Source organism: Mustela nigripes, chromosome 4 (genome assembly GCF_022355385.1).
Source record: "Mustela nigripes isolate SB6536 chromosome 4, MUSNIG.SB6536, whole genome shotgun sequence".
Classification (NCBI taxonomy): domain Eukaryota; kingdom Metazoa; phylum Chordata; class Mammalia; order Carnivora; family Mustelidae; genus Mustela; species Mustela nigripes.
This window is the reverse complement of record NC_081560.1, coordinates 40975606-41002816: the sequence shown is the minus strand read 5'-3', so window position 1 is coordinate 41002816 and position 27211 is coordinate 40975606. Positions and strand designations below refer to the sequence as shown.

At 41.2% G+C, this 27211-nt stretch overlaps 1 protein-coding gene across 4 annotated transcripts in view; it reads right to left on the bottom strand.

Moving 5' to 3' along the window:
• AOAH (acyloxyacyl hydrolase) overlaps positions 1-27211 on the bottom strand; it is a 160671-nt gene that overhangs the window by 37972 nt on the left and 95488 nt on the right. For all 4 annotated transcript variants that reach the window (XM_059395657.1, XM_059395655.1, XM_059395659.1 and 1 more), the window contains one exon: positions 10549-10631. In XM_059395657.1, coding sequence (XP_059251640.1) covers positions 10549-10631 — 83 coding nt within the window. The remainder of the gene's footprint in view (positions 1-10548; positions 10632-27211) is intronic.

The following is a 27211-nucleotide window of genomic DNA, read 5'->3' as shown; positions in this document are numbered from 1 at the left end:
CTCTCTCTCTCTCTCTCTCTGCCTGCCTCTCTGCCTATTTGTGATCTCTGTCTGTCAAATAAATAAATAAAATCTTAAAAAAAAAACCAGACATTAGTAACCACTGAGACAGATCAGACAGCCTTGTGTCTAGGTTGGGAGATATCAGAGGACAACAAAATGCTAACCTCACTGTCAGTTTGGTGGTACTCGTAATTCTGGTTTTCTTCTTCAATTGACCTGCTACTATTTACTTTTCACAGCTCTCCAGTACCTGTTCCATATTTTCTGACCACGTTTCACAGTGGTATTCCGTGGGCCAGACTGGGTAGTGTGTACTTACTCTACTGTACCCAGAACCAGAAACCTAAAAAGCACTATAGAGAGTACAAAATGTTCATGGAAAATGTGTTGTTATACACAGACCTAAAGAAAATCTAATAATGCTTTTTAACTTTCATCAGATTTTAAATAATGGAGATTTGGCTATTTTTATAATTGAGGAAGCATTTTGAAGAGTATGGATTGTATAAATCTGGCTTAAAAAATCAGCCATAAGAAATTTAAACTCCTTCATTTCTCTAAAGTTGTTTTCTTGAGATAAGTAGGAACATTCAGACTAATACACTGACCTTGAGCTCAAAATAGTAGGCACTTAATAATTGTTTGTTGTGACAGTTTCTGATGGTATTTCTACTACTGAAAATGCTTTCAAATTCACAAGTGTGGTTCTGAATTTCTGTGACAAACTAGATAAATGATTCCCCAAACACATATTTTTAAAAGAAAGTAACAGCCTTCCCAGCATGGCTCTCACCTGACTCCTAGTCTCAGAACTTGACACAACTTCACAAACATCCTTCAGCCCCTCTGAACTTCTCTCCTCCTCTTTCCCAAAGATTATTTTGCCCTTGGAGCCTCTTTGCACCGAGTCACCATCTCCCTCTGTTTTTTGGTTTCCTAATTTTTTTTTTCTGCAGGACACTCTGCTCAAATGTACCTCATTAGTGAGGTTTTCCTGTCCTTCTCCAAGCAGAGGTAAATGCCTGCCACCTCCAACAAATTCCTCAGACTTCAATCTACCTCTCTTTTAGTGTCATTTAACAAGAACCATAGTGGTTCCCTTATTTGTCCCTTCCACCTTATTTTTGCCTCTTTTATGCTCTCCTTGAAGGCAGGGACTTTGTCCGCTTCATCTTTCTATTTCTAGCAGCTATTACAATACTGGAGAGGATACAGAAGGAGTGGTGGAAGCAAAATCGAGTGGAAAATGAGAAAAAGGGAAGTAAAAGGGAAGACCAAAGGTAAAGGCACATCCCAGCAAGATTGGGAGCTGATAAAAAACCCAGCAAGTTCATGTAAGTTACCAACACAAGTAGCAGCGAGCTCCCCTCCCCACCCCAATGTCCCTTATCTCAAACCCTAAACAAAAGGGATCTAGAAAGGAGACCCCCTAGGACTTCAGGAACACTTGCCATTGACAATGACATAAAATAGTAGAAGATATTTGCTTCTGTATTTGCCATTGGTAAGTGTGCAGACTAAAAAGGTACAGGATGGAAATCTTGACCTAACAGAAGAATGGAAAGCTCACATTCTTCACGTTATGATCATGGTCAGGTGTTCTGCCTCAGACTGTATGAGCTGCCTGGGACAAGGAGAAGCCTTAGGAAAGGCTGCAGAGATAAATCCTAAGAAATTGCTCCACTCGGATCACAATGTCTCCATTGTTTAATAATTCTTGGAGACTGAAAGCCTTGAAAATATTAAAAAAGGGAATAAATCCCCCTAATTAAAAGGAGGGAAATGTGTTCTTCTATAGAAAATGTGTCAGATTGAAATGTTTTTCTTTCAAAAATTTCTGTTATAATATAACAATGTATCTTGGAGATGCGTTTGGACCTTAGGAGAAATGGCAAGTTTTGATACCTGCGGGCACTGAGCCTACCTGCATTTATCTTTTAGATCAAAGCATCTCAAAAATTGGTATTAAAATCGGGCTTTGTTGCTGTGAGCACACTGGATCGTGGCTCCCAAATAGAAATGTCCTAGTTGTCTTGTTATAAATAATTTCTGTCATCTCCTCTCGACATTTTGGGTTGAGACCAAAAATATGACCCAGGAGTTGGGTTCACTAAATACTTTCCTGAAGGCCTACTTGTACTTGGGAGGGTAACTTCTTTGCTTCTTTCCAGTACTCTGTAGCTTTTAAAAAACTGCCTGAAAATTTTCATTTTGAGATCATTTCCAGAAAGTTGAAAATAATTTACAAAGATTGAAATAATTTACAAAAAGTTGCCAAAACAGAACAAAGGATTTTCACCTTCTCTTTACCCAAATTCCCTAATGGGACCATCTCTCACAATCACAGTGCTGTGATCAAACTCGGGAACTTCCCACTGGCACAAGCCTACTGCCTCATCTATAGACCTATTCAGATTGTCCCACTGGTGGGTCAGCCCAACTCAGACCCAACGCTTTCTGTGTCGGACCAACTCAGGATCACATACTACCTTCAGTTTCGTGTCAGTTTAGTCTTCTTTAATCTGCACTAATTCTTTGGTGTTTTTTGACCTTGACACTTTTGAAGGGTACTAACCATTTATTTTATAGCATGCCCTTCGAATTTGAGTTTGTCTTATGTTTCCTCCTGATTAAATTCAGGTTATGCATTTTTGTCAAGAACACAATACCAGATGCTCAGTTAGCCAGTTACAGGTATAAAAAACAGGTACAAATTTTGTTGGAGAACAGAGATCACGAGGCGGGATATAGTGTGATGAAAATAAGTTCTTGTGTATATGACCAAATTCAGCAAAGCCTTGGTTAATACTCATTTATAGTTTGTTTCTTCATCATTCTTTTACCTTTTTCCTTGTCTATCCTTTTCAAAGAGGACCACTTGTGATAAAGAGAGGACACCGGCACAGAATGCTGGGTCGGGGTATCTAATTGTGATCGCCTACCTCTCCAGGGCTGGTGTTAGTTGTTCTAGACAGTGAAGTGAAGATAGTAGAAATGTAGTAAAGATGCTGGCTTTAGAGGCCAGACTCTGAAAGGGGGACAGCATGGTGTAGCTGGAAGCAGGGACAGACATGCTCTGACAGGGCTGGGATAATTCAGACCCAGGCTTGAGCTCTACCATTGACAAGTTGATGGACTATTAATCACCTAAGTTATCAAGTCTATCCAAGCCCCAGTGTCTTCACCTGTAAAATAGGGCTGTTGGTGGATTAAATGGGGATAGAATATGTAAATACTAGGATAGTGTCTGGGTAAGAGAAGAGAAGGTACCTTTAATGAACTGAATATTTGTGTTCCTCCAAAATTCATTTTGAAATCTAACCCCCATTTTGAAGGTCTTTGGAAGTGGGGCCTTTGAGAGGAAAAGGCCCTCTCTCTCTTTGAGAGAGGTCCGAAGGATAGAGTTCTCATGAGTAGAACTGGTGCCCTTTCAGAAGAGGGGGAGAGCTGGTGTGCTTCCTTTCTGCCGCGTCACAAGTGGAGGCGACCGGAAGTCCACAGTTCACAAGCCGTGAGCGGGCTCCCACCCAGGACCCAGGCCTGCTGGCGTTATGCTCTCGGATTTCCAACCTCTGACACTGTCAGAAATGCATTTCCGTTGTTTATAAGCTGCTCAGTCTCTGGGGGTTTTTTGTTAAAGCCATCTGAACTAAGTCAGCAGGCAGGACTTAATAGCTAAAACCTATAAAAGTAATAATAGCACTAGCAACCTCACACAACTCTCCAAAAGCATCCACCCATCGTGCTAACGGATGGTTCTGGAGACTCGAGCCCTGGCCAATGGTCCTGGACTGTAGTCCCAGTGGAACACATGATTAGCTGCCAAGGGCCTGAGAGGACATTGGTGTTTTCTTTCTGGCTCAGAGGAAGGCCTGACTCATGTGTGGTGTTTCTGTGCCCCGGGCACACTCCTTCCACAGTTCTTCTGCTTGTTGAGGAAGGACACTCCTTTCTGGCACATCCAGCAGCAGGATGGATGGCTCCTCCATGTCCAGCCTTGTTAGAACATCCCCCAGAGATGTCTTCTTTCCTCCTGCTTCTCAGCCTGGTCACCTTGCAGGAGCTCTTCCCCACTTTGGCACCTTCTGATTTGTTGTGCTTCCAAGTCTTAGTTCTACTTTTCCTTGAGTAGCTCCTGGCCCCTTAGAATTAAGGGGAGGGGGACGAAGGTTCAAACAGCCACAGGCGCCGGGTAGCTAAACCTGTAGTCCACTGGAGGGGGAGGCCACCACTCAGCTCCAATGGACTCTCGCCAGGCAGGAGTGTGGCTGTGTTGCCAGGGTTGCTGATTTTTGGAGAGAAATAAAAATTGGATTTTTATGTAAAAGCTCTGATTTAGAATTTCAGAGTCATAGAGCTGGATGAACATTGAGATTATCTGGTTGAAGCCCTTTATTTGACACCAGGGAAACTGAGGCCCAGAATGGGGCACGATTCCCTGAAGCTCTGGAGCCATCCAGGGATAGATCAGGGCTTGAAGGTGGTCTCGTATGCATTAATAGGTAATCTTTTTATCTTCTGTGTCCGTTAGGGCGACCGGTGCTCAGAAATATCAGCAGAGACAACGAAGGCGTGGAGATGAATTTAGGGCTCCCTTCTCCCCCCAACTTTTCACTGGAGAGCAACAGGAATGAGTGGTACTGTCCTGCGGTACACGAATAAGGTGATTTTCTTTGCTGGTAATCTCAGAGCAGTGATGTGGAGAAGCGACACAGGGGAGGGCCCAGGGCTGAACTGCTAGCATCATGGACACGCAGTTCCCTGCTCTCCTCTTCCCGCCTCTCCCCTCCCTCCACTTCTGCTCCAGGACCCCCTTCCTCAATCTGCTGAAGAATCTCCTCCACCTCTTCGCACCACCCACCCCCAACTCCCACTTAGCCTTCCCAGCCCTTGATCATGGAGATGGCCTGAGTATAAATTCCATCTGCTGCCCTGAATGTTGTCCCTTGTCTCTAGTTCTCCAGTCTGCTAGATTCTCTCCCATTCTCTAGAAGGTTTAACGCAAGCTTGAAGAAGGGGATCGGCAAGAAATTCTTGGAGTGGGGCACCATGGGGAGAAGTGGAGGGATCCAACTCACATCTGGCTTGCAGCCAAAGGATTGAGGCAGGGTAGGGGAGGTGAGGCTAGAACACATGCGCTTTGGCCACATGTTAGAATCCTCCGTGTTTCTTACCCATACACTTCCAGCTAGTCCCCTGCTCCTACTCCCTGTGAGTGAGTGAGCGCCTGGGTGTGCACAAAGGTGTGGCCCCACACCACGTAGGAGATTGGGCCTGGAGAAAAATATTCCTGTGAGCACTTCTGACTTTCTGAAAACAAAACAACTCAAAAGTGGTGTTTACACTAAGGTTTTGCTACACCTGCAAAGACAGAAAGAGGAAGCTGCCAGAGAAAAGGACATCCCAAGCTAGTGAAGTGTCCCTTGGAGGCCCCTAACCAGTCGGTCAGAGTGGCCTCCCTGGTAGGCTGTGGGCTGCAGGCTGTGGGGGCTCTAGGGCTGTGATCTGCTTGCCTTTTAAAGCAGATTAGTCTTGTTTATTTTAGAAGTGGGTGACTCGTGAATTTCTATTTACTTAAAAATACATATTGAATACCCCTTTAACATTTGTTTTTCTTCTACCCTTTATTTTAAAAATGAAGTGTAATCCTGCCAACGGTGGTTTTTGTCCACCGTGGAGGTATTCAGGTTGGCAAAGGATTACTGTGTGTGCTTTTCCTCTCTTCAAAGGCCGAACATAACTCCTGAAAGGTATTTGGGCTTAAAAGAAAGTGTGTGTCGGGTTGGCAAGTCCCTACTATGCACGGCAGAGCCTGACCTCAATGCCAGGAGTACAAATGTGGTTCCCCTGGGGCTCCTGCTCACTGTCACACTGGGAAGTCAGACTTGAAGCAAGAAAGTCAGCTATAAGCCAAGTAAAGGGGGGAGAGCAGAGGCCACGACAAAGGGCTAGTGCGATGAGGCAGGAGGTTGGCTCTGCTGGATGTGTGAACGTGGGGGCAGGGACATCAGGCAGGGCCAGTGAGGGCTGAATAAATAGCGTTCATTGAGCCTTCACTGAGCATGAGGCCCTGAGGCCCACTGCCAAGACCCTCAAAAGTGGGACATGCAGCATGGGTACAGGAGGTAGTTTTGGGGTCCACGATCGCCTCACCAGCCACCTAGGCCGCACCTAGCTCCCATTCCCCAGGGCTCCCTTGTGGTCCACCCATTTCTCCTTTGGCTCTGGCCCCAGCTCCCCTCGGTCATCTCAGACCCGCTATTTACCAGGCTTCATCTTTCTCACTCCTATCCTTGGCCCAGATTTTCCTTCCAGAGGGAGCTCTCTTTTTCCAGGTCCAGCCAGCTGCCCCTTCCCTGTTCCTGTTACCTCCCTGCCCACTGCTGTCCCAAGGGGCCTGGAGACCCGACCCTAGGTGACCCTTCTTTCTGTTCTTGCATTCTGGGAGTTAACAGGCCTTCCCATTACAGACATGTGTATTCTAAATGTATTTTTGTTTTCAAATCTACTTAGTTTTTTAAAGAAACCCTTTACATTGAAAAAGTGACTGATTTTTAAAAATTGCTGAGGAAATAACAGGACAGGTGGTAAGGGGAGTAAGCAATGAGGGAACACTGCATTTTCCCATTCAACTTTATAATAGCCCTGTAAAGTTCAGGTATGGCCTGTTATCATCCCTACTGTACAAAGTAGGCCCCATCTGGGGTTTGTGATGAATTCCACAATGTCATGTGATGTAGTTTAAAAATTGGCTTTATTGGAGAAGGGGAAAACTTACAAGGCAGGGTTTGTTCCTGGAACCCCATAATCAGACTGACTTTGGGTGCAGCCTTTCCTCCAGCAAAATAGGGGGTAGGTGGCCTACTGGAGCTAGCTTTTCATCTACGCAACCCAGGATGATAGCCCGGGTCACTACTGACAGTTGTGTTCATCGAACCATGACCCCCATTTTATAGATGCAGAGGCAGGCCCGAGAAATTAAAACATTTATCCTAGTCACACACCCATTCCAGCACCTACATTCAAAACCAGTCTACCGGTTTACATGGCAAGGAGACGATTTTATGAAGTAACAAGTTGCAGAAACCTCTGTGATCTGTTCTCTGGGCCTCGCTTTGCATCTCTGAGTCGTGAGGTGACTTTGTGTGTGGAGCCAGCCAGCTACGAGGGTTTTTGACCCTTTTCCCCTTCACTACATGGGTCCCTCCACTTGGGAACCTTGGGGAAAGCCGGAAGCTATAGGAGCCGCTGTTAGCAGGAAGCTTGCTGTGCCTAACCCTGGTGCTGGAGAATTGGTACCCAACTTAAACACGACTTTGACACTTTACATTTTAAAACACTTCATCAGGGGCACCTGGGTGGCTCAGTGGGTTAAGCCTCTGCCTTCAGCTCAGGTCATGGTCTCAGGGTCCTGGGATGGAGCCCCACATCGGGCTTTCTGCTCAGCAGGGAGCCTGCTTCCCACTCTCTCTCTGCCTGCCTCTCTGCCTACTTGTGATCTCTGTCTGTTAAATAAATCAATCTTAAAAACAAACAAACAAACAAACAAACGCTTTATCATCCCTGGCAACCACTGGATCAGCAGTTCACAGCAGAGGAATCTATACACGTTTTCCAGGTCTTGTGTATAAACACCAAGAGGAAAATAAGAGCTGTTTCTTTAATTCTTACTGTACAGTTTTTAAGAAAGTCTTTAATATTCTATTCAACTCTTTCTTCTCTTTCTCCTTCCTGTCTCTCTCCACCCGCCCCTCTTTTTACTGGTTCTGAAACGTCAGTGTAGCCATAAATATGCAGGGCAGAGAAGGCTGACTCTTCCTATATCCAATAAACACCTTAGGGAGTAATTGAAATAACTTGGCACAGCTAGTCAGGGTACACACTGCATATTATCGAGAGAAAGCCCACAGTGAGGAAAAGCAACAGCAAATAGGAAGAAGGGCTGCAAATAAAACCAGAATGTTAAATTATGAGTAATTATGAGAAACTAAAACGACAGCGACAATAGCAATAAAAACCTTCTTAGAATTACAGCCTTAGAAAACGAGTCAAGAAGCATCTTCGAAGAAGTTACACTAGACGAGGTACACATTCTAATTATTTCTAAGAATTGCAAATTTAAAAAGGAGGAAGGATCTCATTCCCCCACCTCCCCTCCGCCCCATTCTCCCGCACCTACTCATTAGAAGCATGTCTGACAGACGGCGTAGGTTTTTGATCCCGTTCTGACATGCATGCTTTTTCATGATTAGGCTTCCCTCCCATCTCCTTTCCCGTTTTTATCTCCATGATCTGAATGTTAAAGGAAGGCTGTCAACGCGGCATACCGCAAAAGGGAGAAACGTCTACTACAAATTGTACTTTGTACTTTTTGCAGTATCTTCGTTTGGTCTTTTTGATTTTACAAAAGATCTCTGTATGCGTTGTGGGTAGAAAGTAATGTTGAGTTGACATGTCTGGGTCGTGTGCGGGAGGGAAATGCTGGTGTCCTAGGCACAGGGAGAAAGCAGCTTAGAGTCTGTGTTTCCCCAGAATCCTATTGCTTCTTCTCACCCCTACTTGACACCCTCAGCTATGGGATCTTGGGCAAGCCCTTCAATGTTGCTACACTGTTTCTTTCTAGGCTATTTTTTTAAAGGTTATTTCTATGTCAAAATAAAATCTTCAGAAAACAGAAAATTTAAAAAAAAGAGTGATCATCCATAATTTAGCAAACATCATGATTTTGGTCTATTTTCTATAGATCTTATGTACATCTAGTTTCTCCTTTTATTTTAAGAAATATAGAATATTTTAGAAATTAAGCTATACCGTCCAACTTTATATCCTGATTTTTTTTTTTTTGGCAGTGTTTTGTCTTTCTAAATAAATACATATATAGACTCTGAACCTTCATTTTCTAGCGTTGTATGATATTCAACTCAGGCATTTTTGTTCTTTGTTTTTTACAGTCTATGTTGACAGAGAGCTTTTGATAGCACTGGGGCTGTTAGATTATCTCACTGAAGGAAAAGAGAAAGTATAAGGGCTGCAGTTCACTTTGTATCTGTGATGATCTGTAGCCAGGTTCAATTCGAACTTTCCACTACATTGTCTGATATGTTCATCTGCAGAGAGGTGAGGCCAATCTGTTTCTGTAGATCACCGCAGATCCCAGACCAGTGACTGGAGTACCTGATTGTAGTAAGACAAGCTAGCTACAAATTCCAGCCCTACAACTTTGTTTGTGATCCCAGGCAAGGTTCTTGGTCTCGGTATGTTTCTGTTCTCTCAGCTGTAACAGTGTGGGTGTCCTGATAATCCCTCAATTCTGAGAAATACATTTTAACACGTTTGATAGGAGGTTGAGTGCTTCAATCAAGGTGTATGTTGTAATTCCTCCTTGCTTTTTCCTCCCTTAACACTTCCCAGAGCTATTATTATCAGTGGTATCTTAGAACTGAAGAAATATAGTAATACTTGCCTTACAGTTTATTGAAAAAAAATCAGCTGAAATATTACACATAAAGTATTTTTAACACTTGGTAAGAGAGCAATAAATAGCAGCTATTATTTTATTAGTAAGAAGACTTATATTGTTCTTAGAATAGTAGAACATTTATTCTGTGCTGAACATTTATTATAAGATATAAATTCCTTGCCGGTCATATATTTAGTTAAAGCTTGAACTGCTTGGAAAATGCCTTAGCACTCTTGTTAATTAGAGATGGCACAGGATGGCAAATAGGCCTAACTCCCTGTGCCAAGTATAATCTGTTGATGATGATTGTCAGACGTGCTGTGCTGTGTGAATTGCTGAGGCAGAATCTGGGTGTAGCAGACAAGAGTGCCAAGGTTGATTAGTAACATCCTAGGGAGATGGAGTGGCAACGCACACCCTAAGTGTCTGCCATGTCTGCATTACGTGGCCTGAAACGTTACTTGGCAATTCATTTGGCATGAACCAGACATTGGTCTCTCAATCAGGGGTTTCACTGAAATCCTGTGGCAATGGACTACCTCTGGGTCCAAGGTGGGGGCTGAGAACCACGCAGGTAAGAAGCAAGCCCAGAGGACACTGATATCCTGTGAAACATGGGAAGCTGATGGAGACCTGTAAGTGTCCACGACACTCTGAAAACATATTCCTTTCCTTAATGACTTTGGAGATTTCAGCCACAATCACTTAGCCATTTTTCTTAAAGTGCCAACCCCAGTAGAAATGTGGGAGACTTTGCACAGAGGGAGAGGCAGAGCCTTTGTAATCATTTTGATTTTGCTCAGCCCTTATTCTTCTAAGGTTTGCTGAAGTTCTACCTCCTGAGCTTTGAATGCCCTGCACCTTGGCCTTTCCAGAACCTGGCTGGGGAAGGATTGATCGCATCTTGTTCTTATTCTCCTCTGCTGTGGGTAAGATGCTCAAATCCCAGGGCCCTTCTGTAGAAAGGAGACTACTCATTTTATTATGTGGTTCTGGTCATCTAACGCTCAGCTTTTGTGACACTTATGAAACAAAATCAATCATTAAAGGCACACTGCTAAAGGCTTAAGTGGAAAGTTACATACCATTTCTTGAAATATTCTGGTAGTCTCTGTGATTGCAGTGGTTTCTTTTCCGTAATCGAAGGTAAACAGAGTTTTCTTTAATTCTGAAACAAATATATATGTGCATAATTAATACCAGGACAGTCACATGATGAAGTTAAAAAAAAACAAACCGGGATTTTGTTATGATTTTCCAAAATGGGTGGTTCAAATGAACTCAGAAAAAACAAATTTCTGCAGACATGTTTTTCTCTAAACTGTCAGTACATTACTGAGCTGTTACAAGAAGCAATCCTATAAAATGGGTTGCATCAATGTAGTAAGATTAAATTCTTTTTGTGAAGACCTCCAGAATCATCCCCTTCTTTTTCTTTTTTTTTTTTAAATTTCAGGCTTTTGTCATGTCCACAAACCTCAATAATTATTTAACTAATAAAAGAAACCAAACAAACCCAAATATGCAGAATGAACTTTTTCAAAGTTGAGTTTCTAGATCATCATAGAGTTCAGTTAATGGGTGGCTACAAATGTGATTTTGTTTAAACAACCCCATATGCAGAGTCATCCCTTTCTAAACTTTTTACCAAGAGCTGCTATAAATTTCTTGAGCAATTGGTCACCTTTATAAAATGTGTTTTTTAAATAATTTTATTAAGTTTAAAATTTTAATTCCAGTAGTAAATAGACAGTGTTTATTAGTTTCAGGTGTGCAATACAGTGATTCAACAATTCTATACATTGTTCAGTGATTTTGAACCTGACCTTATACACTTTCTTCTTTTGATTGCTGTGAAGCTGTGGCAGACACTCTTGCTGATCTTCAGATCCATCCCTCCCCTTCATCTATTTTAACAGAAGTTTTAGTAGAGAATGAGGATGCCACATGACAACTGCTTTACCCAGCTTCTCTCGCAGCCACAAGTGGCCACTTCACTCATTTCTGGACAATGAGGTAAAAGTATCCAATTTCTGGGAATATTTCTTAGGAAACAATTGCCAAGTGACCTTTGCTGCTTCTTTGTCCTCTTTCTCCATTTTGCTGCCCAGAATAGGTAAAAAGCTGTCATCTTGGACAGCGGGGGTGACTTCTACATTGGGAAGGCAGAGGGGTGAGCTGGAAGGACCCTGGATTCTTGAGGACCAGGGGAGTTGACATCCCATACCAGAACCGGACTACACATCTCTGAAATTTTACGTGTGAAAGAAATAAACTCAAGTATGATCTTATTTTAACCACCTACATGTGGAGTCTCTTGGATACTTGTAGCTGAATCTACTACTAATGGACACAGAGTTTAGAGACAAATTTGTGACCAGTATCAGGTTACAACTGCGCACATACTTTAAATCATTTTCTTGGCTTCTCTTGGTCCCATCTTTGATTTTCTATCTTCTTTTGCCAAGCCTTAAATTTAATTTAAATGTAATTTAATGTTATGTTCTTTATGCTTTTATAGGCTTCTGTAAAATCCTTTTTGAAACAAGACCAGGTATAGACTAATGAATAATAATTAAACTCAGAAGTATTTGATTACTCTGCAAATGTATTGTATCTTCTCTTCATCACAATAACTTCATATCTCATGACCTTACATAAATCACCATTTACTTGTGTTACATGAGTCTCACTTACTGTATTAGAGTGCCTGCCAGCTGTCTTAGTGCTTCCGAAAGGTAAGCATGTATGAGGCTTGGGCACTTGGCATGCACTGAAAATGTCTTTTTGAAGTCTGAGAAAACTAATGATAATATTTTTTGATAGAAGAGCATGATGTCTGAGCAATATTTTAAGTATGGGATTTTTGCTTTGTGGTGGAGTTTTGAGGTGAGTGATTTATTTTATTTTCAAAAATCAAACCTACCTATGCACATAGTTTTAAAAAGTCAAATTAGTATTACTTGAGTGATGTTTAATGAGCCCTACTATGTTCCAGGCACTCCTGCAGGCACCTGGGTTGTATTGGTAAATGAGGAAGACAAAGATCCCTGCCCTGTATTGCTGACATTCTATCAGGAAAAGAAAAACCACTAAGCATCCTCAATGAAAAAGAAGAGAGGATGCTAGAAGATGCTAAGTGCTATGGGGGGGAAAAAAAAAAAAAGGGAGGCAGCAGAAACAGGGTTAGAGTGGTTGGAACAAGCTTCACTGGAAAGGTGAATGTGAACCAAGACAGTTGAACTCTTGATGTCTACAAGGCTTGTAGAGATAAAGAGCAAACCCATACTACCCTCCCTTCCCCATTTCTCCATTCCCAGAGACAACTAATTTCAGCCTTAACTGACGGAGTCCCTGAGCATTTCCTTTCTTATCTCTAAATAACATACCTTCAAGTCCACTTGGTAGTCTTTGGCCTTATTTACTTTCCACCATCAAGAGGAGGAGTTAGCTATTCACAATTGATCTATGAATGCTTTCTCTTCCCTTCCAAATTCTTTTATATCCCTGGAGTTAATAGCAGCCTTCTGTTTCTTTGCCTAATTTTCTATGTATTTGTCATCAATTTATTCTCAAATCTTTTACAGTTGTTTGGTACCCTTTCAATATGCTTTATCAGAGAGCTTATTTATTTTTGTCTTGTGGAAATCTCTTGACCTGATTGCTCTGGACTTGCTACCCTCTCACCCTTGTGCTCAGTGGATATCCTGGGAATTCTCTTTACTTAGCAGATCTATTTTCTAGAAGACATGTTTATTTATTTATTTGTTTATTTTTAAAGATTTTTATTTATTTGACAGAGAGAGAGATCACAAGTAGCAGAGCAGCAGGCAGAGAGAGAGCTTTGCTGAGCAGAGAGCCCGATGTGGGGCTCAATCCCAGGACCCTGAGATCATGACCTGAGCTGAAGGCAGAGGCTTAACCCGCTGAGCCGCCTAGGTGCCCCAATTTCTATTTATTTTTTTAAATTTTATTAAAAATTAAAAAAAATTTATTTGACAGAGATCACACGTAGGCAGAGAGGCAGGCAGAGAGAGAGAGAGAGAGAGGAAGAGGAGGAAGCAGGCTCCCTGCTGAGCAGAGAGCCCAATGTGGGGCTCGATCCCAGGACTCTGGGATCATGACCCAAGCCAAAGGCAGAGGCTTTAACCTACTGAACCACTCAGGCACCTCTTTTATTTTATTTTATTTTATTTTTTTTTTTTTTTAATTTTTTATTTTTGATAAACATATATTTTTATCCCCAGGGGTACAGGTCTGTGAATCAACAGGTTTACACACTTCACAGCACTCACCAAATCACATACCCTCCCCAATGTCCATAATCCCACCCCCTTCTCCCAAACCCCCTGCCCCCGGCAACCCTCAGTTTATTTTATTTTTTTGATGGAGAATGTTTTTAAGTAACTTTTGAAGGATGTGGGAGAAGTAACTTTTTAAAAATCATTTGTATATTTAAAAAGTTTCTATTTTTTTTATTTGCTGAGGAATAAGGTAGGCCCAGAAATACAGCTTACATCATTAATATAAACATAAATATGGTTAATAAGGCTTGTTGGGGAAAAACTTCAAGTAGAGAAGTATCAGTGTTTCCTTGGTCCCTGAACTTTCATTACCTAATAGAAAGGTGTTTCAGATAGGGCATAGCTAGACTAGACACATCTAGGACACCCTACATATTTTTAGGGAAAGAGGGTTTTGGTGTTTATAAGCCGCTATGTAATAATAACAGATTTATGGTATAGGCGATTGTTTTGTTAAGTAGGAGGAATCCCAAACATGATGAATCAGCTTCTTGCTAAGCCATCAATAGGAAGATGGAAATAAGCCTCCTGGACCGTCAGAGTTTGTCTCTCCTTGGCTGGTGTGGTAGATTAGAGATGGCCTCATTATTTTTGACACCCTTACCCTTAAATCTTGGCTGTTATGTGACTTTTTGACAAACAGGGTATAGTAGAAGTGATTCTATGTCAGTAATGGCCTAGTTTTTAAGATAGCTGGCAACTATGGTCTACTGAAGCTCTGATCCACCATGTAAAAAGCCTGACTATCCTGCTGGAGATACCATGTAAAAAACCCTACAATGGAAGTAGCCAAAATATCTTTCAAAGGGTGAATGGGTAAACAAACTGTGGTATGTCCATACAGTGGACTATTATTCAGCAGTAAAAAGAAAAGAGCTATCACATGAAAAGACATGGTAGAACCTTAAATACATATTGCTGAGTGAAAGAAGCCAATATGAAAAGGCTATATTCTATATGATTCCAGCCACATGACACTCTGGAAAAGGAAAAACCATGGAAACTATAAAAGATTAGTGGTTTCCAAGGATTTGGGGAGAGAGAGATGGGATTAACAAGTGGAGTGCAGGGGTTTTTTGGGGGAAGGGAGTCAATGAAACTCATCTATGTAGAATTGTAATGGTAGACATATGGCATTATGCATTTCTCAAAACTCATGGAAGGTTCTACATCAATTATAAACCCTTAGTAAACTAATAGACTTTAGTTAAGAACAATATGTAAATATTGGCTCTTCATTTAAAACAAATGTACCACACTTATGCCAGATGTCAATAATAAGGGAAATTGAAGAGATGAAAGAGTATATAGGAATGCTGTATTTTCTGCTCAATTTTTCTATAAACCTAAAATTGTTCAAAAATTAAAGTCTATTTAAAAAAAAAAAAAAGGCCCTATCTGGAAAGAAAGAGGGATGCAGCTAAACCAAGTCTTCTAACTCCTTTTTCCCAGACACCAGTTATATATAAGTGAAGCCATCTTGGACCCTCTAATCCAGCCACTAGGTGAATACCATTGAGTGACTATGGTCAATGTCACATGGAGAGTTAGAATTGGGCAGCCAAAATTTTCCTGAATTCCTGATACCCTAAACTGAGAGATATAATTAAAATGGTTGTTGTTTAAGCTACGAAAGTCTGGAGTACTTTGTTACACAATAATAGATAACCAGAACAGATGGTTATAGAATTCTGGGTTAAAATCATTTTCCCTTAGAAGTTTGAAGGAATCAGTGCGTTGGCTCCTAGCCTCCTAGTGTTGTTGTCTGAAGCTTTTCTGTGCCTTGATCCTTTAAAAGCCCATGGTAGCTTTCAGCCTCCTCTGTTCCAAGAGTTCTAAAATGTTGTGATGACAGGCTTGGCATGGCTCTATTTCCATTCACAGTATAGTCACTAACGGATTTTTTCTTTTTTTTTTTTTTTTAAAGATTTTATTTATTTATCAGAGAGAGAGAGGGAGAGAGAGCGAGCACAGGCAGACAGAATGGCAGGCAGAGGCAGAGGGAGAAGCAGGCTCCCCGCTGAGCAAGGAGCCCGATGTGGGACTCAATCCCAGGATGCTGGCATCATGACCCAAGCCAAAGGCAGCCGCCCAACCAACTGAGCCACCCAGGCATCCCACTAATGGACCTTTTCAATCCGGACTCATGTCTGTCAGTTCTCAGAGATGTTCTTGAATTACTTCATTGATGATTTCTTCCTTACTTCTTTTGCTTAGAACCCCAATTATTTGCATATTGGGTCAGTTGGGTTCTGGTCTTCTGATCTTCCTAGTTTTTCAGCCCCATTTTCTGTATCTTTTTCTGAAGGATATTCTTAAATTTATCTTTCAATCCCTTTATGGAAGTTAACTGATGTCATTAGCATAACTTCCAAGTGACCTTTTTTGTTCTTTGAATATTTTAGTTTTAGCATAACCTTATTACATGAATGAAACCTCTTTACATTTTTGAAGATATTAATTCTAGTTAATTTTTGTAAATAGGATATCAATTAGAATCTAAGAAAAACATTTTCTTAGAAAATAGAGCAATAGTTTGTTTTCTTGAAGTTGCCTTTTCTCTTTTTGTGTTGTCATTCACATTCAAGGCTTCCCTCAGATGTCTGATGATCCTGGAATGTTTGTTGGCTTGTATTTAAAAGTGGAAACTCGTTGAAAATATAAAAACTGAATGGCAAATGGACCCCTGGGTGTGACTTGTTGACCATGGTCCTCACCGTAGCATGGGCCGACTTTCTCAGGGAACCCCTGTTGCCTGTGTCTGGAACCTTCCTCCCTGGGATGTGCAGATTTCCCCTGGGAAGGATCTTCTGGTCTTCAGCTGGCTTGCCAGCACTCTGGGGCTGGTTCTCTGCATTCAGCATGCATGTACTTTACTGGGCTCCTCTCCTCCCTTATGTCTGGTGTCCCTCAACCCAGAAGCCTTTGATTTTAGCATCTCCAGAGAATAATAAACCTCTAGTCTTATACCAGAGTAAGGGGAGGCAGCTGCCCACCTGTGTAAAGTCGGGCAAGGGTCGAAGTATCCAACTGCTTCTTCAGCAATCTTTCAACTGACACTTGTTTTTACCCTCGCCTCCATTTCTAGAGCTGCCATATGTGGTTAATCGCCAAGTCTTTGAGGGGCTGCAGCGTAAACTGGTTTGCTTCTTGACATTCCTTTCTACTGGCTTGGGATGCAGCTTTCTGAGTCATCTAGGTCATTTACCTTCTGGCCTGCTTTCTGGCTTCCAACGTTTTGTAGCGATGACTCTTCCTGTTCTCTTTGTCCTTGTAGACCAAATCATTTACTGTCATTTTAGTGGGGTTTCTCAAGGGAGAGAAGTAAATGCTTTGTTCAATCTGCTATCTTATCCAGAAGCCTGAAATGAATACTTTATACTCTGCATCATTTACGCCGTCTGCCTTGACTATTTTATTATATTTTGAAAAAGCAGATGGGAAATGGACATTAGATCTGAGTTCAATGCTAAAATAATTTCACGGTCAATAAAGAGGGGTTACTTTCCTTTGGGAAAGTAATTGTTACCAATATTTAGCCATAAATGTATTTTTGATAATTCTAAAAATGGAATTTATGTACCAAAATACTGTTTGGCTCATGACCTGCTCATGGATGAGCATGGATATTAATATTATAGATACAGTTAGTTGCATCTTTCTTTATAAGAATACAAAATCTTTGCCAACCGGTGAATAGTTTCATTAACATTTCTGACCAGAAATAGTACATAGAATTTTGAGATCAAGGATTTGGATAGGCACTAGAAAACATTTCACATCATCAAAGATAATGTTTTCTTTCATCCCACCTCGAATACATAATCTGTCTTGTAAATTCTAGGGTTGAATTTCTCATGGAGTGCTCAAGAATCCAGAGAAGACAGAAAAATCAATACGATATTTTGTGAAGCCTATAGCACAGTATTTTTGAGATGCTAACAAACTGAGAAGAATGCTTGATGGAAAGTCATCTGTACAAGGTCAGTTGGATTTGAATTCATAGGAGAAACCAAGGATACTGTGGATAGTAAGCTTAACCCTGATGACCTCTCTGGTTTCAAATCCCTACTTCTCGGGCTCCCCAACCCTACTTGGACTCAGGTTTCTCAGTGTGACCTTTCATTTCTCCCTTTTCCCTCTGTTGTATATTAAAACCAAGTCCAGTGGGCTGGTAGAAGAGGTAACAGTATAGTTTGAGGGATGCAAAGGAGAAGTACGTGAAGTACTTGAAGGTTCTCTGCCTTCCACTTGCCCCAGTGCCTAAGATGCTGGTGTCCTCAACCTCCAGGGCTGGCTTGGAAGCAGGCCATGTTGAAGTCCCACTTTGACCAGATCTGTCTACTGCAGGGAGTTTCATGTGAGGACACACTATCAGCTTTCGATTTCTTCTATTTATTTATTTAAAAGATTTTATTTATTTATTTGACAGGCAGAGATCACAAGTAGGCAGAGAGGCAGGCAGAGAGAGGAAGGGAAGCAGGCTCATCACTGAGCAGAGAGCCCGATGTGGGGCTCGATCCCAGGACCCTGGGATCATGACCTGAGCTGCAGGCAGAGGCTTTAACCTGCTGAGCCACCCAGGTGCCCCCAGCTTTCGATTTCTAACACCAAAATTCAAAATAGGTAAATCTCACACAGAATGTCTATTGGCTGCTCTCCCCAACATGGGTTCAGGGAGCAGACAAAAAACCCTTTCTCTGAGAGCCTTCCAGTAACCCACCACCCCATACCATTTCACTATCAAGAAATGGAGAAAAACAAAACAAAGAATAAAACCAAGAATAAACCTCAAGCATGATACAGACGAATGAAAGGGGTTGATTTTAAAACTAAACAAAATCATCACCTCCTATATTGAGTCAAAGTGGAACCTTCTTGGAGAGAAGAAGTCCCGATAGACTTAGCATTTCAGAGGGTTTGGGGATAGACCAAGTGTGATATTATGCAAGCAATAATAGTGTATCAGGTGCCAGTGAAGTTTCTGGGGGCAATTTCTGACTCTCTGAAGGGCACTGCTAATTTGGATATAAATTCTGACACCCTAATTAAGTTGCATCATAGAGAAAGACACACAAAAAAGACCAGGTGTGGTAGACTAGCAGCAGCGTCTGTGAGAGAAAAGAGGTAACATCTGATGTGAACGGTTAGGGCAGGGGAGTGAAGTAGGATAAAACTGAATAATTTAGAGACTGGAACAGCTTTATGCAAGGGCTGTTATTGCTAGGAATTTTAAGAAAAGGGTGGATGGTTTTCTTTCTGATGTGGGTGGAAGTCAGACCAGCATGGGACCAGGGAGACAGATTAAAGAACTTTCAGAATTCCTTTTAGTTCTTTGATACTAGATCCCTGTGTAACGTCTAATTCACCACATCATGGAACGACCAAGATTTCAGCCTCAGAGAGAACTAAATGTGCAGAATTCGACTCGTTGTGTATTCAGAGAGACCGGCAATGGGCTAATTATGCAGGGGTGTGTGCAGGGGTGAGAAGGGCTAAAGAGGAGGTCCGAGGAGTTCAGACATGAAAAGATTAGTCAGACAGAATGATAGATTTTGAATTTGGAGCAGCAAATAATACAGGGAAATAGACTTCATGGGCCTTGTGTTCAATAATTCATGAGCCGCTGTACTCAGACAAGGCTTCTTACCTGTTAAGTTAACCTCCCACTAAGATTCTTCCCTCTGTCCTTTTCAGAGCTTGGAGCAATGATAACTGTTTCCCTCCTGGCATGTTTGGTCTCACATTTGATTCTAGGCCACTGCATCAGCATAAACATTAAACTATGATAAAACTGAGAGATAGAAGGTGTGGGCGCTTATAAAAGTAAAAAGATCACTTGTGATGCACAAAAGATTGTTTTAATAATCTAAACAGCCTTTCTCAAAAGATGCTGTGAAACACTACTTTCTTGAGATGTATCTTTCTCATAAAATATACACACAGACACACAGGGAAGGAGAGAGAGAGGGAGGGAGGAAGAGAAAGAGATTCTACATAGTTCTGTGGTCAAGTATGTAAATGAATTTAGGAACTGTTCCATATTAAACCTTGGAGATATGCAAAGTATTTTTGCCTTATCAAAGCTCTTATTAGTCTTATACTGGATAAATGTATTTCTCCTTGTTCAAACCGGCATCTCCAAAACTTAGTTGAACTAGGAATCTTGTGAAAAATGTATGTGACAGCTTGTGGAACTAGACCTTCCTGGAACAGTGTTTGGAGAATACTGATGAATTATTTCTATCTGTATGTGAGCATGGAGATGGCCTAAAATTTCAGGTTCGGTTGGTTATAGGAATCCTGTTAGAGAAATTTGGAGGTTTTTCCTTTGCTTTGATCAATTTAGACTGCACAATTTACGTTCTGGACAAAACTTTACAATGAGGCTTGACTCATCTATAATTGGCCAAATTCACTTGTAGCAGATCTCTCTCTCATTTGTTCTATTCCCTCTACCTGGCTACTGAATCGGTATTTTACTTGAAGTTCACTATTTCCAACTTGTCGATTGTGTGGTTATTTTAATATTTTAATGGATTGCACTAATCTCTTGCAGAATATTTATTCTGGAACACACTCAGAAGTCCGAGGGCTTACATTATGCTGATTTATTTTTACGTGATCACATCATGCAGCTGGAGATTCGATTCATGCTGTTTCTATTCCTCCTCCTTCATCCCTAGCATTTTTTTCAGAAATGTTAATTCCTGCAAATCTGATTTGATTTAGGCAATCTGAGAAAATGCAAGGGAAAGAGCCTCGTAGATTGGAAAGCAATCTACAAATGTAAAGTGATATCGTTATGAATGTATTCAGTAATTCTTTTATTGAGCACCTCCTATGATGTCCCGTAATGTGGGGGTGGTATGTGTGTGTGCTGGGGCTACAGAACAAAGTCAAGCCTGATTCTTGTACTCAAGAAGCTCAGGGTCTGGTGTCGGGTAGGTGGAGGGGAAAAACAATAAAGAAACCATTATGACCAGTGAGATGACATTGGTATTGAAGAAGCACAATGGGGAGTATGAGATAGAATCATCCAGTTAGATGGGAGTTGGCACGAGGCGGCTGTCTAAAGGAACCAACTCCTGAGCGGTGAGTGTCAGAGCGTGAACAAGGGCTAAGTAGATAAGACAAAGGTGAATGTAAATGCTCCTGAAAAGATGCTCAAACTCACGAATGACCAGGAGGCTACATATAAGAACAACAATAAAATATTATTAGACTGGAAAACATTAAGAAACTGGGCGATACTCAGAATTGGCCAGGATGTGGGGAAACAAGTATTCTCATCTATTGCTTGTGGGAATGTAAAATGGGATAGCCTTTTTGGAGGAATGATGAAAAGTTAAGAATATATACATTCAGATTTAGCCACTTTTCCCTAAAGAAATCCTCATGTGTGTTCATAAAGAGAACTGCCGAATGTTCATTATGGCATTACTGGACATAATGAGGACTTGGAATTGACTGTCTGTTGGTAGGAGAACCAAACAACCTTGCTACGAAATACTGTGTAGAATTACACAAGAATAGAAAGCGCTTCAAGAAGTATTGTTAAAGCAAAGCATTAATTTACAGTATGTTATGCACAGTATAATATTATTTATGGGAAAATCCCAATGAAATATTTTTTTTTTATATACCGATATGCACATGTGATCACACAGAAGGGATCTGAACAAAATCACACTAAATTGATTGCAGGGTTTTCTCTTGGCAAAGGGGATGAAATTGGGGGAAAGCTTTGGCTTTTTACTTTACATACCTGGGTATTTTTTTTTTTTTAAGATGAAAATGTATTCATGACTTGAGTAGTTAAATTAAAAAGTGAAAATTTAGAAATGAGTAGAGTCAAGGGAGAAGTTGTTGCAAGTGGAGAGACTTGCCAGGGTGTGGTAGGAAGAGTCCTTGGCTAGGAGCCGTAGTGTCCATAGATGGTCCTTCCTAATCAAGGGATAGTGCCTCTCTCCCGTGCACTGCACCCCTTCTTGCCTTCTCCAGGACCTGGTTCGTTCCCTCATCCACCTTTCTCTCCTTGTTGGATCGTCCTCTCACTAAAGGCATGCTATAGGAGTTCTCATCTAAAAATGTCTCCTTGACCTTTTATTCCCCACGAGCTATCACCCCCTTTCTCTGTTCCCTTTAATAGTGAAACCTGTTAAATGAGTTGTTGATGTTTACTTCCTTCATCACCTCCTGGAAACTACTCTCAGCAGTCAGGCTCCCATCTCTGTCCACTGAGACGTCTCTGGTCAGTCTCTCCTGGTCACCACCCTGCGTACCCAGGGCTCTTTCTTCATTCCCGTCCTCCTCTGCCTCTGGCAGTATGTGGCTGAAGGGCACCTGTCCTTTGTAAACACTTCTTTGATCTGTAGGATGCTGAATCCTTCTAGTTTTCTCTCTGCTTCGAGAACTATCCCTTTATCCTCTCTTCTCAAACTTCTGCATATTGGCATTCCCCAGCCTCTGTCCACAGCCACATCTCTCTTTCACACTCACTCCCTGGCACAGAAGTTCTCAATTTGTTGCTTTCAGAACCATTTTATACTCTTAAAATTACTGAGGAACCTAGAGAGCTTTTATGTGAGTTATAGCTGTCAGTATTCATATTTTAGAAATTAAAGCTTAGAAATTTGAAAGAATATTTAATTATTACTTCATTTAAAATAATAATAAACCCATTACATGTTAACTTGAATTTTTTTCTGAGAAATATATATTTTCCAACCCCTCCTCCAATTAGTGAGAAAAACAGCATCATTTTACATTTCTGTGAATCTCTTTAGTGTCTGACTTTAATAGAAGACAACTCAGTTCTCATCTCTGGTTCTGCATTAAATCTGTTGTGATATGTTGTTTTGATGGAATTATATGGAGAAAATCTCATCTTAAACATACATGTGGTTGGAAAAGGGAGTAACATTTTCATATCTTTTTTATGTAGGTTGGATAGCCTTCTTTGATTCTATACCAAAACTCGAGATGTGGTATTTTCTTATAAAGATTGATTAGTTGCAATGTACCATCTGAAATTACATCAATGAACTTTTTTGCACCACATTACATTAAAATGCATTTGTCTGTCTTGTATTTTGAATGGACCTTTTACCCATGCATTTTTAAAAAAAAGATTTTATTTATTTATTTGACAGAGAGAGAGAGAGAGAGAACACAAGCAGGGAGAGTGGCAGGTAGAGGGAGAGGGAGAAGCAGGCTCCCCACTGAGCAGGGGGAGCCACACATAGAACTTGATCCCAGGACCCTGGGATCATGACCTGAACCAAAGGCAATGGCCTAACAAATGAGCCACCCAGGGGCCCTACCCATGCATGGTTTTATATATCATATACTGGCCATTTAGAAAATTTTGGCTCACTGAGTTATGTGGATATTCTAAATGCTGATACATTTTATGATACAATACTGAAAAATCATACTTGTTGGTACCACTATGTATCTAGTAGAAAGGTTTTGAGTATTAGGAAGCTGTAAAGTTCCTAACAGAAAATTCAAGTTTTCAAAAATTCAAAATTTTCTCTGAAAGCTCAAATTTTAATGATTAACAATCAATACTGTCAGTTGTTTTCCTTGAAGCGCCCTCATTTCAGATGCAATATCTGCCACATATCCAATCTGAATAACTATAATTTATTTTCTGGTTCTTTTCAATAAAACTGGTGTTCCATGAAAAACTGACTGGAGTGGAATATAGCTCTCAACTCCCTTACACTAGCGTTTTTCCTTAAGAAAATCCTATTTTGTTACACGGCAAAAGTGCTTTATGTGTATCTCCCATTTCGTCAGATGAAAATGTTAAAAAATCATGTGTATACGTTAATAAAGTTAATGATTTTTCTGCTTTTAAGTGAACTTTTCAGGGGAAGATGTCCCCTTCTTTTTCAAAACCAGGACCATGTAGAGGTGAAGACCACGGTGACTACTAATATAGTTCGGTGCCACCACTTTGATTTGTGCACGGATGTCAGCACCTTCAACCCCTGCTGCTCTTGCAGGTCATTACAAAGGGCTGCAGGGTGCGAAAGACAAATGCTGTTTTAATTCTGTTGTGAAAATGGCTTTTACCTAGTGGATCCTCTGAAAATGTCCGAGAGACCTACCTCCAGGCAGTCCACGGACCACACTTGGAAAAAATAACTGATGTAGACTATATACTCCACTCCAATCAGCCCCAGCTAACTTCAAATGACCAACTCTCTGGCTAATTATTTGTTTTGCAAAGTATAATTATAAGACGGCTAATCATTGGCACTTACATCACATGTAATTTTTGAATAATGGATTTAATAAGGTTATTAAACCCATTAGTGTTTAGTACTTACATGTCTTTTTTTAAAACATGAAATTAGGTTAGCAAATCTTAGCTGCAAATCCCTTCTCTCCAATTTTCTGTTTTTAACACCCCAAGTGACTTGGTTTGGAATTATACACTGCTTTTCAAAATTGTTCTCTCATATAATGTCTGCTGGGTTGGAGAGAATAGATAACCTTTAACACTCAGATTCTAGGACACCTCTCATCAAAGATGTGTGTTTAAATGTCCTTGAATAGCATTACTGTGCCACTTTTCACAATAGCTTTGTCTATTTCTTTCTAAGCATGTGCTATGTTTCTGGCCCCAAATAGCAAGTCTAAGCCAGAAGCAGAGGGATCAACATTTACTCTAGAAAATTCCAAGTGGTTTGCATCCACTTACGTTGACCCACTGCTCTCATTCGTATTCCTCCTGCTTGATATGATAACTTTGGTAATTGCTCTTGGTTCTTTAACTTTCTATGGCTAGCTTCACCTTCTTTTTTAAGGCTCTGATTGGTAACCTGTTTTTCCTCCCAGTCTCCTCTGCCCTCCAGCTTTGAAGGACTTCTCTACCATTTAGCCCTGGCCTGCAGAACTCTACTGACTGGACCATCCCTGCCTCCATGTTCAGAAGGGGATTTGGACAACCATAAATGCTCAGGTTATATGCAGTTGGGTTCAAGTGGTTATTTTGTTAAGGGTTTGGTGTTATCTGTTTCCCTTGCCGAGGTTTGCCTGGAGGAAAAAGTACCCATAAAAGACAATTACAGAGTGCCACTTTAATTAATAGCTGGTCCAGCACCCAGTATCACACAGTGCAGGGCTTATTATGCAGGGTTTCAAACTTTATGGTACAGCAATGCTGGCCCTAGAGAAACATGGTTCCTAGAATGTTTCAGGCTCTGATCCATTAAATTACCCAGGTCTTGTCTGAAGGCACAGCTAGTTAAAGGATGGAGAAAACATATTTGGTGGGTAGAAGCAGGAGCACTGTTCCCCACCAGCTTCTTCCAGTGCTTCTAAACCAAGCAGCATCATGAGGTCGGTTGTGGACTTTAATAACACACTGCCCTATAGCCACTAAACTTGGACACTGGGGAGAACTTCAGAGATGGCTAGGTACAACTCAACTCAAACATATAAATGAGGTCCAGGGATGCTATCTATTCCACTGAGGGCCGTACAGAACCAGAACCCTTGTATGTGTAAACATGATCTTCCTCCTACTCCTCCACATGACTCACAGGGCTCTGTAATTTCAGATATTGCTTTTAAACTAAAAGTCTTTCCTACCTGAATTTTGATATTATTCCCCATATTTCCATATTTGTTACTGGGACTTGGATTCTCTCCCTTAAATAGGATTTTTCTCTTCCACTAATTGCTTTTGAGGGTGATCTGAGCATGAAGTACTTTTTTTAATCTTTAGAAAAAAATACCTTTTTCTTCTCACTCACAGTTATAGTTCTCCTTCCCAGTGTTAGTTATCGTTGGGCTCCCAGCTTCCACGCTACCAACCTCACAAGGTGGGTTTTTGTTTTATGTTTTTGCCTTTCAATCACTCAACTGCTTTCTGAACCACATTAAGAAGACAAAATAAAACACATGGTTTTACAGGAAATTGCTTTTTGAATTTTCTGGAGCCTGAGAGTTAAGAGAACAGATTTTTGTTAATGTTGACTCAACTGAAGGATGTAAGGTTTTGTTTTTGTTTTTGTTTTTTGTTTTTGTTTTTGAGAGAGAGAGAGGGGGGCGGGGAACATGCGCTAGCTGTGGTGGCAGGGAGGGAGAGAGTGGGAACCTTAAGCAGATTCCACACTCCCTCAATGCAGAGCCTGAGCAGGGCTTCATCTCATGACTTTGAGATCATGACCCGAGCCAAAAACCAAGAGTCAGATGCTTAACCAACTGAGCCACCCAGGTACCCCAGAGTGTAAAGATTTGTAAAAGTAAGGGCTTGTGTTTGTCTTTTAATGCATGTGTGTAATTTCAATTAGTTACATTTATCTTATAAAAAAGATATTAAATTTTGACGGTTGAAGGGTATATTGGAAAAAGGAAAGCAGCCATTTTCTCTCCCAAACAGCATTCTTCTGCTTCCAAAGGTACAATTACAAAGAACATTGTTAATACACAAAGCATGAGGCTGATCCCAGATAACAGGAAGCACTTTCTAGAGATCCAGTTGAACAGAGAAATCAATACATTCTATCCTGTGTTGATAAGCATTTGGACTCAGAAGGACATTTGCTCCAAATGCCTGTGGAAACTGTCTACATGGCTCACAAATGCTGCCTCTGGGTCAACATTCTTTTCATTCTCCCAATTCCACCAGAAAAGGATCTTTATCATACGCTAATCTTTAATATTTTTTACACACTTTACAAATCTTCATTCTTTTAAGAAGGAGACTGGCTCAGCATAGATTATATGCAGGTATATTTTGCATGAGATTACAGAGCTAGTTTAACAGGACCTCCTGCTGGGGTGGGAGGGACACATCCAGAATGGTGACACACAGCGGGTGTCATGCTCTGTGTCTGCCTAATGGGGGAGTCCACGGCAACTCACATTCCAGAGAAGTTCCTTTTCTATCTAAAGGAACGGAATATATTTTTTCCCATTCCAGCTGGTGGCAGAGGACACAGGCAGAGCACACAGAAACAGGTAGCAAAAAGAAACAACTAGATAGCCTGGGGCCCCAGAAACACAGAGGAAAGCTCTGGCAGGGTAGGGGACCTGACAGCCCACCAGTGGGGGTGCTCACCTCCTTAGAAACAACAGATAAGGACAGCACTCAGAGTCACACTGAGGGATCTGTACAGGCAGACTGAGTTTTTGTAAATGGCAACACAGAGTCTCACACTGTGCAAAGTCAGCACGGACTAGCTCAGGATGCCCCCGTGTTCATATAACACGCACCTAGACAGTCGCTTCCTTTGTGAGATGAAGTCAGAATGTCTCCGCACAGCCCTTAGAAGGATTATAACCCATGCGAGTCTGAAGACTGGCAACTTTCCTCTCCCTCTCTCCCCACTGCCTTTTTCCTAAGGAAGATCTGGCTGCCTGCTGGGCTCTGATGGGATTACAGGGGACCACCCCCCCCAATTCCCCACCCCCAGAGAAA